At 40.1% G+C, this 15,549-nt stretch overlaps 1 protein-coding gene across 3 annotated transcripts in view; it reads right to left on the reverse strand.

The window, feature by feature from the left end:
* Positions 1-6,930: 6,930 nt before the first annotated feature.
* LOC126259706 (helicase domino) overlaps positions 6,931-15,549 on the reverse strand; it is a 444,931-nt gene continuing 436,312 nt past the window's right edge. For all 3 annotated transcript variants that reach the window (XM_049956690.1, XM_049956698.1, XM_049956682.1), the window contains one exon: positions 6,931-8,152. In XM_049956690.1, the coding sequence (XP_049812647.1) occupies positions 8,144-8,152 (9 nt within the window). In that variant the 3' untranslated portion in view covers positions 6,931-8,143. The remainder of the gene's footprint in view (positions 8,153-15,549) is intronic.

A 15,549-nucleotide genomic window follows, 5' to 3' on the forward strand; every position in this document is an offset into this window, starting at 1 on the left:
TGGGACCTTTAAAAATGTTCCCAGAAAATTTGGCTTATGAACATATCTGTGCTGTTTTATTCTAGAGAGAAGGAGACAGTGGGAGTTTGAAAGATGTGGAAAAATAATAAATATTGGAAGGTCGTAGGCAGCAGTTGTGGTATAGAAAGAATGAAGGAGTCAATGACAGTGTGAGAGAAGCAGAGGGACACAGTGGCAGTGGAACTTAGTTGACAGTGACAGAATAGTGCTAGTAGAAGTGTGAAGGAGACTGTGGGACAGGAGACTGACAGTTGTGTAGACACAAAGGGATAATAAAAAATGAGTTGAGCTGAATGAGTGAGTGAGAATGGGCAAGTGGCAGTGGCTGGCTATGAGTGATTAGAACAGTGGACTAGTGGGTGTGAGCGAGTTATAGTTATAGGAGCTTGTGGGAGTGAGTTGAATGTTAAGAAGAGCATGAATATGTTTCCGTACCAAAATTTTTAAAGGTGCTGAGAGAGGTAGAGTGAGGCAGCTGGTGCCCCACTTTTCAGTCAATCTTTTACCGTATTTACTCGGATCTAAGCCGCACTCGAATCTAAGCCGCACCTGAAAAATGAGACTCGAAATAAAGGAAAAAAAAATTTCCCGAATCTAAGCCGCACCTGAAATTTGAGACTCGAAATTCAAGGGGAGAGAAAAGTTTAAGGCCGCACCTCCAAATCGAAACAAAGTTGGTGCATTGTAATATGAGACACAATTTAGGTCGAATGAAAGACGATACAGCTACAGTAGTTTGGTTCGAGTCGTAAGCTTAGCAGTTAAGCTTTACCAGGTAGCCATTGCTATGGTCAGGCGCTCCGTCCGTATTTATACGGGTACCCTTCCTTTTTCCCGTGCTTCGTCTGGTTTGAATCGATTGCTTATTTTGCTTTGATCTGACAAGTGCCGTTTTCTTTGTTATAGGTGTTTACGTCACTCTAAGCTGAAAATGCATTACTGTACTGTGTAATGCATTGTTTGTCGCATTTTGATAGTGCGTGTTTACGGCCTGTCGCCGCTCGCGTCATGACTTGCTTTTGTGCGCGCTACCGCCGCTTTAAAAAAAAAAAAAAAAAAAAAAGAGGAATCGTCTCATTAGCGAAACAATGGCAAGAGACTGCTATTTGTTGTTACTTACACTGCTGCTTTCTTTGATAATGATCAACAAGAACCAAATGCGTATGATAGAACATGCGTATGATAGAACATGTTCTGAACGAGAGTTTTGCGAAAATTTTCCACCGTTTGAAAATCTTTGCGGCCGCTTCTTTAGTACATCAAATTCTGCACAGAATTTAGTCATCTTACATTTAAAATCTAGTCAGTTGCCGTGCTTCATTTCTGACTGTATCACTATTAGGCATAAGAATAATACGAATATAAACATGACACGATACGTATATTCTTCCGCGTTTGCTGTTCTCTCACTCTAGTTTTGTAGTTTATTACGCAGACAGGATTTAAATGAGATAGCAGCAAACACGAAAGAATACATGGCAAAATGTTTATATTCGTATTATTCTTATGGTGAAGAGAATACTGCATGTGATTCACATTTCATCAGGTTCCTATTAGCAACCATCTCTTCTCACAGGTAGGAAAAAACTCGGAACGTAGAGTTGGCCATATTGACAAACATCCCTAACAGTCTTGCCAGTCGGATTTTCGTAGTACATTGAAATTCTGCTACATTCGAAGATGAACAATACGGAATTTGTATTTACTTCGTTGGATAATGTATGAAAATGCAGTGGTCGAAACTCGGGGCGGAGAAAAAAAAAAGCTCGTCTTCTACCTTTTTTTTAATTTATTTTGGCGCCAGTATTTATCTTTGTGCCCACAAAGCACGCTTGTATAGCGCTACATATATTCGACGGCAGAAGTTAGTTGTGGCGGCACCTATCAACATTTTCCAGAACTTCCGCTTGCTTTGCACTCGATTCTAAGCCGCAGGTGGTTTTTTGGATTACAAAAACCGGAAAAAAAGTGCGGCTTAGATTCGAGTAAATACGGTAAACAGGAGCATGTGCGCCTTTTTTCCACTGCTCCTATTACATGAGAGGCAGAGTCACCCACAAAAATAATCGTATACCACTTCCACTCAAAATCTTTTCATAGCCTTTTGAGTAAGCATAATCACCAACCAGCTATCCATTTGAATAAATGACCGCTTCTTAACTGTGACCAAAAGCAGAGTCAGCTACCCAATGATGGAACATGCTGTTGTAACACAAAATACTCAAATTCAGTGGTTGTTTCACAACCTGTACCAACTGGTTCCCTCCAGCCCAATACCAATTTCTCTGTACTCCGTAGATGGGAATTATCTTTACAACATGCACTTCTATCCTACAATCCTCCTTAACTCAATCTCCGCTGGCCTATGTTTTATACTGGTGTCCACCCCTGTACCAGTGCCCCTCTTACCCCTGCCCACCCCCGTTTCATTCATTCTCCATTCACATACTCCTCTCCAAGTCCCTCTCTTATCCGTTGTATCTCCCCCTCCCAGTTCAACCTTCCCCATCAATTTTTATTACCTGCAGCTTCTGCTGCCTATGCCAGAGCCATCTTACTTTCACTACATTCCTATCCTATGCCTCTCCCTCCCTGCCATCAACCCTCCTAATTTGTTTTATCCCCTCACCCTTATCACTCAATCCGGCTGCAATGTCTGTACAATGTAGTCAGTCTGGACAATATAGCTGTTCAAGTGTATATGTGTCTTTGCATATATAGTGCTTACCTCTGCAGAAGGGCATTGCCTGAAAACTTCAATATATTCGGCTTTGTTTAAAAGTCTATCAATGACTTGACACCTGAACTATATAGTATATATGATGTGTTTGTTTCTTTGCTGCTTCTGTTATTAGCAGATTGAATATGGACAAGTGAACAGACTTGGCAGAGAATGTGAATGGGGAAGAGAACCACTTGTGATGGTGGTGCAAGCTATGGGAATAAAGAACAGGCCACTTTCATTCTGCTGTTGGTATCATTACATGCTTCCATTCTGTTTTGTTGGTCTAATTGTTTCCATTCACTGGATATGAATAGGCACCATTATTTGCTCCATTGTCATGATCAAAAAGGTTTTAAAAGAACTATATCCACATGTTGATATCTTTGTGAACAGTGCTTGGCATATTTGGTACTTTGAACGTAGCAAAATTTACATTGACATGGACAGACAGATTATGGATATTTAAAAATTTTTGCTTCAGAAGATAATTTTTGGCATATTAGTATGAATTCTGGTATCTATTATGGACTGACTTTTCTTTTTAACTCATAATATATAGAAGCTCCATTTCAGATGTTGTATTTCCACAATTTATACCACTCTATTAGTATTTCTTGTGTTTAGCTTATACCTTTCTGAAATGAAACATAAACTATACATGTTACTTTCTGCATATGTTTCTGTTCTCTAGCTGTAGCAAATTTTTAGTAGTCATGCCTGCACTCCCCACAAACTTTTCACCCTGGTATAACAGATGAATACACTGTCTTGTATTGTCAATTATAAATTTTCTTTTTTTTTTTCCTGTTATGATGCAGCTGAGGGTTTATTTCTTGTTTGTAGAAAGTTACAGTCAGATTTATTCTTAACAGTATCTTCTTTGAATTTCTCGTGGAGAAGGTTCCACTAGAGGGAATGAAATGACCTGTATTTAAGACTTTTGGCTTAGAAACACCGACTTAAAACTTCTGGCCTGCACAATATCCACTCCACACAAGTTGTAGCATGTTCCCTTACTGGGATTAGTAGCCCAGTCAACGAAGCTAAAAAAGGTTGATTAGGGGAAAAAATTTACATTGTTGCAAATTTTTGTACGATGGTACCATGGAGTGCCACAAACAACATACTAAAAATCCTGACTGATAGGGTGTGAGCACTGGGTTGGGATTAGCATGTTAGGTCACTTTGTTATGTTCCTCTGGAACAACTTGAAAAATGTAGCTTCAAACAAATGTTTCCCAGTAAAAAGATTAAACTACATTAAATTTAATAAAAAGAAACCCTATTCATTTTTCCTATAGGACTAATAGTTTCCATGTTGCAGGTGATGGAAAAATCACAGATTATTAAAAATATTGTTTTAACAGTATTAAACCAATGTTTACTTTTAAATGAATTGTAAAAAAAACCAAAAACTGAATGTGAGTATTGTATCAAAATGCAGTAGATTAAAGTATAAAATGTGTTCTGGGAGTGTGACAGGTTAGAAGGGAGGGGGGGGGGGGGGATGGGTAGAAGTGTGAGGGAAGGTAGGTTGCTGGATTATGGTCATGCACTTTCCTCCTCCATATGTCAGGAAACTGAAGAGCGAGCAGGTGATTCCCCACTCATATACAGTGCTATATTACAAGAAGTACCTACAGGGTGTTTCACTAAGTTATAACGACACTCCGTATCGTGCCTTATGAATCACTGGCCAGTGCACAGACATGCATGAGAGGGATGTGTAGTTTCCATGAAGTATGTTAATATTATGTGGAAAGCATATATGAGTCAGTAATGATGCTAATGCAAGAAATGCATATGGACAGAATCAATGCATATCTCTGCACACCGTTCTACGCTGCTAGAGGGGAAATTAGTTTTTAGTCATCCTGTGCAGCAACTATAGTGTTTTTCTCGGCTAGATATCTCCTGCACCAAGAGCACTACTTGCTTTTCAGTTTACAGACAGACTGTATCTCCCCAGCATTTCTTGTTCAGCTCTCTTACATGGGTATAAAACGTAACTTTACTGAGCTCTTTTTGTTTATTCAGCGAGTATATATTTGCTGTTCTTAGGTGAGCTGTTATGTAAAAAAGCTCAACAGCTGGAGCTGTCAGATGCCTACCAGACTGAAGAGCCTCTCCCAAGTGTAACAAGTTGTCAGATCGTATTCAACAATGACGATTTCATTATCTCCACTGTCACAGGAGGGAATACTTTTCACTGCATGAGATGTCCCAAATGCATATAGTCTCAGCTCTTATAACATCTGAAGAGGACCGGGTATTTAAATTCTCTCCCTTGCAACAGAAGCAAGTCAAGCAAAACATTCCAGCAGCTTACTGATCAGACTTGAACATGATCTGTCCTATTCTATTAGACAGATTCATTGTCACTTTGGAAGATATACTGCGGATGTGCGGTAAGTGGCTCCACTCTACAAGTGCCAGCAGTTCCTCAATGGAAGTGATTTAGGTAGTTTACCAGCAACAAAATTAATGGTGAAGAAATGCAGTAATTTTCCCACCATTTGTAAATTAATCAGCAAATGACTACAACACATGTTACATTGTTTCACAACACGCTGTCAACGATAGAAGGCAGCAAGGTGCTACATTTTACCATTCCAATCCCTTTCACAACAAAACTACCTAGGTCACTGACAACATCACACTTAAAATTAAACACTACTCAGCCATTGCTTACAGGAATGTGTTTCACATCAAAGCACATCATCAATGTCAAATACATTTTGACTGTATGTTACACTTGGGAGAGGCACTCCAGTGTAGTAGGCAGTTGACAGCTCCAGCTGTTGAGCATTTTTATATAACAGCTCACTTAACAACTTCAAATAAGCAAGCACTCATTTAATAAATTGAAAATAACTCCACTATATAAACACATGCCCACTGAAGTTATTTTGCCTATTCATGTAAGAGAAATGGACAGGAAATGCTGAGAATCCTGTATGCAAACTCAAAAGCAGCTCGAGGTGGGGGATGTTGTCTTTTCTGAAAGAATCCCACAGCTGCCAAACAGGTTGAGTGAGAAACAATTTCCCCTCTAGCAGTGTAGAACAGTGTGCAGTTATTTAAATAAATTCTGTCCATATGTGTTACTTGCATTCATATTATTATAAAAATATATCTGTATTCCATGTAGTGTTAACTCAATTTGTGGAAAATAAATGTCCTGTCCCAGGCATAAAAATATATCTGCATTCCATGTTATGTTAACGCAATTTGTGGAAAATAAATGCCCTGTCCCAGGCATATTTGCGTACTGTGTTGCCAGTGATTCATCAGGCATGATGTGGAGGGCTGGTATAACATTGTGAAACACTCTGTAGTTGCTTCTTGTGATGTAATGGGGTAGAACAGGTGTGGAATCATCTCCTCACTCTTCAGTTTGCAGAAGTATGAGGAGGGAAGCACGTGAGCACAATCTGGTGACATGTCTTCTTCCCTTGTACTTTTACCTTACCAAACCCCCCCCCCCCCCCCCCCCCCCCCGATGCACATTCACCTTGTTACACCTTCAGAATACAGTTTATCCTTTAATATGGATTTGATACGCTTAGACATGGTACACATGTTTAATAGTTGTTTTTAACCCACTTCATTTAAAGATAGACCTTGATTTTATATTATTAGAACAATCTGAGATTTTTCCAACCCCTGAAACACGGAAACTATCAGTCCTGGAGAAAAAATGAATGAGGTTTTTTGTACTATATTTAATGTAGTTTGATTTGGTATTGGAAGACACTCTTGACAGAAGTCACTGTTTTTGAGTTATTCAAGAAAAACATAAAAAAGTGACCTCTGGATGTGGCCCCCCTCCCTAATGCTCATGCCTCATTGGTCAGGATTTTTAGTACGTTGTTCACGGCACTCCTTTCTACCAACACACAATTTTGTGGCTCCATGTTTCTTCCCCCTAATTTTTGTTGTTGATTGGGCTGTAGGCTTTTTGTGCAGTGACCACATGATGACAAGATAAATATAATTGTTGCCTCACAGTCTATATTACAGGGAGAGGTTATGGGTATTTCATCTCACCCTCCTCCTTCCTCTCCCCTCCCACCACCACCCCTGAAAAGGTCTTATATAGAGGAGGAACGAAGGAAAAGAAACAGATGGGATTTGGATCTTCACAGAAATACAAACTCATTTTATATACAAATTCAGATCACTGTAATTTACACGATTTTATGAAAGATACAACAAGTCTTCCACTTACAGTCTTCAGACATCCATTTAGTTACACTCACTTAAATATAAACTTGACAGTTACATTTATTTTATCACATACAAACATGACAATTATTTGTTTTACAAACGTGCCTAGCCTGGAGTGTCTGTTGTTATTAAAACTGTGTTTGTTAAAATGTGCATGTATCATCTTTCTCTTCTCCACATTCTATTCTTTTCAAGGACAGATTATACTAAATTGTTACAACTGTGACCATTAAAAAGCATTGTAACAAACAAGATTAAAATAATATAGTATGCAATACAGTGAAAATACAATACAAAATGAAAGTTATGAAATACATTAAAAACAGAGGAAATGGTTATTTAGACCTACATTACTAGTCCATCTGTGAATGTTAACTTTTAACTTCAGGAAGCCATTTTTTCCCATCTCTAACATGTATGTAGTGCATTAAACACTATTTGTTGACACAAGAATAATCATCTACAGGTTATGAAGAAAAAAAATCGTTGCCAGCATGCATTAGTACATAAATATTTCATGGAGTTCCATACATGTATATGTTTTCATTCATTATATATATTTTTTTAATTTACCACGAACTGCAACTTAACACTGTAGGTATTTCGCTAAAAGTTGTTTACAGATGGATGCTAATTTAAATGATACTTGAAGCAGGGTAGGTGAGGATGTCCATGAATTACAAGTAACTTGTATAATTACTAATATTACTGAAAAAACTTTTCTTGGAACTAAATACGATTCATGGGTGGTTATTTCAAGAATTCTCTTAAGTACAAATCTCTCACTGAACATTCAAGTTCTTCCATTTGAGTTTCAAACATCAGAAAAGAGTCTGTCCTTGAAAATAAGATCTGTGAATCAGTTTAAGCAGAACACTTCTTTATGCTGTAGGCCTATGACTCACAGTAAACTGAAATGATACACACATCCAGTTGTGTTATACTGTGATTTACTCATTGCACGATTTGACATCGACATTTACGTTATGGTACACCTTTTACAACTAAATGCTATGGCTAAAACGATAAGCCAACATCAGTATTAAAATACACATTGTACAAACTGGATATGGGAGGGAACAAATTATTGAAAAATTAAATTACTGATGTTATACACAAATTGATACTTATATCAACAGTCTCTTCTTTCTGATTCATTTCCACATTTCACTGAGCCTGGAACAAAAGCATAATGTTAGAATACAGTGTAAAACACCATGTGTGTGTGTGTGTGTGTGTGTGTGTGTTTGTGTGTGCGCGCGCGAGAACGCCCGCACACATGTAAGACCTCACAACTGCATCACAGAGGAATGTGAATTCTTAAGTTAGTATTGTAAGTTCAAAAGATGTTAAAAATAAAGGGCTATTGAGCAATGGAAGGAGATTTTCAGTAAACCTGTGAGCTATGATTGTAACTTTAAAAAGGAAAACTGATTGATCACTAGTAGTGTGTGGTTGCTTGAGACATGTGGTTCACTAGGAAATAGTCAGTGTCATTTACAAAGTTGAAGGAAGGAAAGAAAAGAAGAGTAGGGTTTAACATTCTTTAGACAATGAGCTCATTAGAGATGGATTCTCAATCTTTTTTAAAAAAACAACCAACTGCTGGACATGGAAACATATATAATTCTCCAGGAGAGAGATTTGTTTGATTGATTTATGTTTATTGGTAAATATATAGATTTTCTTTCAGAATTCATTGCATCCTGGTTGTGGGAATATCCAGCTGTTGTGAACATTGGAGAATAGATTTTACCAGACTTACAGCTGCAGAACGACATAACAAGAGGGCACCCCCCAATGTTCACCCATGCTTATATGACTAAGTAAGGAGTTACTTGAATAAAAAGTGTGATAAGATTGACATGTAAGTCCAAAGCAATGTCAAATTGAAGGGCAAGCACTGGACGTATATAAGGGGTGTCCTATAAAGAATACAGCTTATGAAATGCCTTTCATTTCTGAGCTAGTAAGCTGGCAGCACTAAACGTTTCATTATTTTCATCCAATTTCTTTGTGGTTACTGATCCAGCATTTTGTGATGGACAGTATGTGAAAACTTATTAAAATATGGTCAGTGTTGTGCAAAGACTGTTTGCAAACTCCATGGAATGTTTGGTCAACATATGCACCGAATAAGTTGACTGTGATGTGACTGATTGCTAAATTTGAGAAAAACAGTTCGGTTGCAGCCACTAAACCCTTGGGATGTCCTGTTGGTCGTTCTGTGGAAAGCACCATCACTGTAAGTGATAATGCTGCTGTAAGTCTGGTGAAATCTATTTGTGAAATGAAGAATGGACAGCAATTTCATCCAGCAAATGATGTTCACTGATGAAATATTCTTTCTTCTGAATGGCTTCATGAACAAACAAAATTGCATTTGGGGTACAGAAAAGAATGACTGTGTGCTGTTGGCATTTGGGCCGAGGCCGAACTTGACTGTACTTCTTGGAAGATGGTGCCGAAAATGCATTAACAGGGGGCGGTGCACACTACTGAATATGTTAAGAGAATTTTTGTGATCTGAACTGATAGTGTGAATACTGAAGACATTTAGTTCAACTAGGTGGTGCAATCTGTGACACACATCAATTGCCACAATTTACTTGTTATGAGACGTTCCCTGGCTGGGCTATGAGAGACATTCCCTCGCTGGGTGATTTTTTGCATCAGTGACATGTATTGGTCACCCAGATCTTGTTAATTTGATAGTATATGATTTCTGCTTGTGAGAGTATTTGAAATTCATCAGATAATTTCAGAACTAGAGATGTAAATATGCTGAGAAGTTAGGGAAAATTTCATTGAAAGAATGACAGTGTGACTGCAGAGTCGTGGAAGGTGTTTGAATAATATCATATGTAATACATAACCACAGGTAGAATACACTGCAAAACATATAAGTACTTACTTTCAATGAATAAATTCGTTATTATACACTCAAAAGTTGTATTCTTTATGGCACACTTTTTCTGTTTGTTTTTGATGATCTATCCTCTATAGCCTAATTTTAAATTACTTCATATCTCATATTTAAGGTCTTATGCAGGCGAGGCAGTGACAAGTATTGTCTGCAGGTAACCGGCTGATTACTCCCCCCCCCCCCCCCCCTCTCGCAAAAATCTGAAATTCACATGACATATGGATCTTCCTAGTGTCTCTAAACACTCCAAAAATCTGTTCTTACTGCTGCTTTTAATTAGAACCAGAGATACGTTGATATTTGAAACAGGTGAAATTTTCTCAGCCAGGAAACAGTTTCAGTTTACAATTTCATATTGTGAAAATTGTTGAATTCATTCAAATATGCTTTATTCTCATTGGTTATCAAAATACCTTGCTTGATAAATTATCTTCCTAAAGTTTTGCATCACATGGTGTTTGGTGTCTATAAGCTTAGGAAAATGCCCCCTCCCTCAAATTTGTAACAAATTGAAGGATAATTTTTCCATCTCTTACTAGAATCATAAAAAATTCTGTAATTCACATATGGCATAATTTCTATAGTGTTTCTGAGCATATGAAAATTCTGTTTAATTTGGGCCTAAGTTAGGATTTTCACCTAAAATAGGTGAAATTTTTGCATACAGAAATGATTCCTAGTTGAGAAGTGGCAGGCACAATGATTGTTACGCAAAAGTGCCAACACAATCATAGTGGACAATGTCAGGCTCCCATTGGTTTATCATGGGAGCAGTCCCTCGCTGCCAAATGCCAACTAATTTAAATGCAACTTTAGTGTGGATGTATCATGTTATCACTGAAAAATGTGTGTTGGATGTATGACGCCTTTAATACTATCTGTCCACAGAGATAATAACTGTAGAGTGTATATGACATTTGCATCTAAAAGCTCCTTCTGAAATGAAAAATAAAGTGAAAAACAGAGTTTGAGAACACACAGATAAATGAAGGAGCTACATTTATTGATAAAAAAAGACATCACCATCTGGTACAAAACTCAAACAAAAATACCTTTCCTATTACAAAAATGGAAACATAGGAAATGATTCCTAGTTGAGAAGTGGCAGGCACATTAAGTGACAAAAATACAAGTCAGGTTCAAGTTGAAAAATAACATACATATGAAGAGGTCAACTGCAGTTTCGTAATCAATGGGAACACAGTATATTTGAATGAGTTCAACAGCTTTTAAAATAGGATGTGGTAAATTTGAAACTGTTTTCTGGCTGAGAACATTTCATCTGTTTCAAAAACATCAACTTATCTCTGGTCATAATTAAAATTACCAGTAAGATTAGATTTTTAACAAGTTTAGTTCTATACTACAAGTGAATTTCAGATTTTTGTAGGTGGAGTAATCTGTTGGTTGCCTGCAGACCTTAAATATCAGATGCCAATAAATTTTAAATTAGGCTGTAGGAGCTAGACTATCAAAAATAATACATATAAAGTTGTCCCTTAAAAATGCAACTTTTGAGTACATAATGACATACAAATTTATTGATGAAATTAATAAATCTGTAGTAAAAATGAACAGTGATGTATTTTTTCTTCGTTTAATAATCAATTTTGGCCAAGATGTAAAAACAGATTTCCTTATTGTTCACAAAATTCATAGCACAAAGCTGTATTTGGTGCTTTCCCTGTACTACCGGTTTTGGTTACAATCATCTGGTACGGAAGTAGAACAAAACACCTTACATATTACGAAAATGGATATGTAGGAATGCATCTATTGACAGATTCATTGATAAAAATACTTCAGCCAGGTTCCGGTTGAAAAATAACAGTATAGTGTATTAGAAACTGAAAAGATGAGCTGCATACGTATATTCCCATGTTTCAAAAGAAGACAAGTTAAGCAGACACTTACATAAAGTTTTCGGCCACAGCCTTCATCAGCAAAATAGAAACATACACACAAGCAAGCACACCTCAGGCACACATGACCACCAACATCAGCATCTCAGAATGCCAGCAGTCACAGTGTCATGAGGTTGTGGTGGGGAGTTTGGGAAAAAAGGAGAGGATTGGGGAAAGATGAGTGGATGCATTGGCAAATGTACATAAACACAGTGGGAAACAAGAATGGGGAGGAGATGATATGACAGAGGGGGTGGAAACTGTTGGGTGGAGAGTGTGGGGACAGTATTTTAGTATTAATTGAAGTGGGGATAATTATGGGAGCAGAGAATGTGTTGTATGGAAAACTCTTATCTGCGCAGTTCAGAAAAAGCTTGTGGTGGACGAAAGGATCCACATGGTTCGGGTAGTGAAGCAGCCATTGAAATCAAGTACGTTCAGCTGCGTGTTGTGCCACAGGGTGGTCTACTTTGCTCTTGGCCACAGTTTGGTAGTGACCATTCATCATGGTGGACAGCTGGTTGGTAGTCATATCAATATAAAAAGCTGTGCAATGATTGCAGCAGAGCTGGTAAATGATATGGCTGCTTTCACAGTTATCCCAGCTTCTAATGGAGTAGGATAAATCTGTGACAGGACTGATGGGTCTTGCACCTGGGTCTCCCGCAGAGATATGATCCTTACGGCAAGGGTTTGGGATTGGGAGTGGCATAGGGATGGACTACAATGTTGGGGAGCTTGGGTGGGCAATGGAACACCACTTTAGAAGGGTGGGAAGTGTCTGTGGTAGGATGTTCCTCATTTCAGGGCATGATGGTAGGCAATCATAGCCCTGGCGAAGGATGTGGTTCAGTTCCTCAGTACTGGGTGATGAAGGGGACACTCCTTTTGGCTGATTCTTGGGGGCAGTGGGAAGATTGGGGGTGAGAGGGGAAATGGTATGGGAGATCAGTTTGTGAACTAGGTCTGGCGGATATTGCCTGTCTGTGAAGGCCTGGATGAGACACTCGGCATTCTGAGCAAGGGAATTCTTGGCACTGCAGAATGCCGTTCCCAGGTGACCAGTCTGTATAGGAGGGATTTTTTGTTGAGAAAGGGATGGTAGCTGTCGAAAATCCGGTACCGTTGGTGGTTGTTGGGTTTAATGTGGACAGAGGTGTGGATAGAGCTATCAGAGAGGAGGAGGTCAACATCTAGGAAGGTGGCACACTGGGTTGAGAAGGACCACGTGAAGAGGCTGCGAAGGAACAAACATAGGGTGTCTTGGCTCTGAGTCCAGATGATGAAGATATCATCAGTGAACCTGAACCAGACCAGAGGAAAGTCTCCTCTAGATGGCCTATAAAAGGGTTGGTACAGGAGGCTGTCATACGGGTGCCCGTAACTGTGCCAGATTTGTTTATATACTTTCCCTTCAAAAGAGAAGTAGTGGGTTAGAATAAAGTTAGTAAGGTGTGTGAGGAATGAGGTAATGGGTTTGGGGTCTGAACGACATTGGGATAGGTAGTGTTCAATAGCGGTAAGAATGTGGGCATGACAGATGTTGTTGTATGGGAGGTGGCGTCAACAGTGACAAGTAGGGATCCAGGAGGTAAAGGGGTGGGGATGGTGGAGAGTCAGTGAAGGAAGTGGTTGGTGTCTTTGATGTGGGAGGCAAGATTATGCACAATTGGGTGGAGATATTGGTCTATGCGGGCCAAAATTCTTTCAGTGGGGGCACAATAACCAGCACAACGTGGTGCCAACCACTGTTGGGTTTTTGTAATATGTAAGGTATTCCATACTGGATTTTCTGTTGTTAAATTAACATTTGACTATGTAGAATTACAAAATCTTTATTTAATGTCTAAAATGGTAACGTATTTTGCAATTCTGCTATGATAACACCTGCATTGGAAATGATGGAGAACTTTAGTGTATTGGAAATTCATTGTAGCACCTAAATACAGGGTGGAGAATAATTGTGTCACGAAGTTTTAACCCTGGGTAGCTGCCAGTAGGAACCAAAATTACTAATGTTGTGTAGATCGACGACACACCATTTTTAAACTCCGGAAACTTGGCACCACATGCTCCGATTGGCATGGGATTGCACTGTTGCCGTTCGTCGGTTGATGGGCAGCGCTATGGTTGTCGGTTCACACACATAAATGTCCCTCGTCCTGTCACTGCCCCAACAGGCTCATTAGCGGGATATCATTGTGATGCTGGAAGACTTCAAACACGGGATGCTGTATTTGAAGAGACTGTTCCGTTTGGAAGGAGCACCTCTGACAACTCATCGGTTAGTCTGGGTGGTTTTGATGGATGACGGCTAGTATCCATTAACTTTCCACCCTGTCCAAAACCTGAATCCTGTGGTGGACTAAAAAGACAGACTAGGGTTTTGCAGGTGGTTTCTGCAATGTGTTCTATGACAGTGAGACAACAAATTGGACTGCCTAAATAGTGCACTACTATCTGAAATCGAGTGAACATGTACTTGTTGAAAATTTCTCACTCTGTATGTTATTAATTGTTGTGCTGTATTTATGCTAATTTGTTCTAGAATTATTATGCATACTGTAACAAAAGTGGTTATGGTGAGATAAATGAACTAATAGATCTTGGATCATATGAAATGTTCGAGTCAAAATTGAAGACTCAAACCCAGAAATCCACTACCACAAAGCTGTACGAAAATGTATGAACGTCAACATATACACTCCTGGAAATGGAAAAAAGAACACATTGACACCGCTGTGTCAGACCCACCATACTTGCTCCGGACACTGCGAGAGGGCTGTACAAGCAATGATCACACGCACGGCACAGCGGACACACCAGGAACCGCGGTGTTGGCCGTCGAATGGCGCTAGCTGCGCAGCATTTGTGCACCACCGCCGTCAGTGTCAGCCAGTTTGCCGTGGCATACGGAGCTCCATCGCAGTCTTTAACACTGGTAGCATGCCGCGACAGCGTGGACGTGAACCGTATGTGCAGTTGACGGACTTTGAGCGAGGGCGTATAGTGGGCATGCGGGAGGCCGGGTGGACGTACCGCCGAATTGCTCAACACGTGGGGCGTGAGGTCTCCACAGTACATCGATGTTGTCGCCAGTGGTTGGCGGAAGGTGCACGTGCCCGTCGACCTGGGACCGGACCGCAGCGACGCACGGATGCACGCAAAGACCGTAGGATCCTACGCAGTGCCGTAGGGGACCGCACCGCCACTTCCCAGCAAATTAGGGACACTGTTGCTCCTGGGGTATCGGCGAGGACCATTCGCAACCGTCTCCATGAAGCTGGGCTACGGTCCCACACACCGTTAGGCCGTCTTCCGCTCACGCCCCAACATCGTGCAGCCCGCCTCCAGTGGTGTCGCGACAGGCGTGAATGGAGGGACGAATGGAGACGTGTCGTCTTCAGCGATGAGAGTCGCTTCTGCCTTGGTGCCAATGATGGTCGTATGCGTGTTTGGTGCCGTGCAGGTGAGCGCCACAATCAGGACTGCATACGACCGAGGCACACAGGGCCAACACCCGGCATCATGGTGTGGGGAGCGATCTCCTACACTGGCCGTACACCACTGGTGATCGTCGAGAGGACACTGAATAGTGCACGGTACATCCAAACCGTCATCGAACCCATCATTCTACCATTCCTAGACCGGCAAGGGAACTTGCTGTTCCAACAGGACAATGCACGTCCGCATGTATCCCGTGCCACCCAACGTGCTCTAGAAGGTGTAAGTCAACTACCCTG

The sequence above is a fragment of the Schistocerca nitens genome, chromosome 1 (genome assembly GCF_023898315.1).
Source record: "Schistocerca nitens isolate TAMUIC-IGC-003100 chromosome 1, iqSchNite1.1, whole genome shotgun sequence".
Classification (NCBI taxonomy): domain Eukaryota; kingdom Metazoa; phylum Arthropoda; class Insecta; order Orthoptera; family Acrididae; genus Schistocerca; species Schistocerca nitens.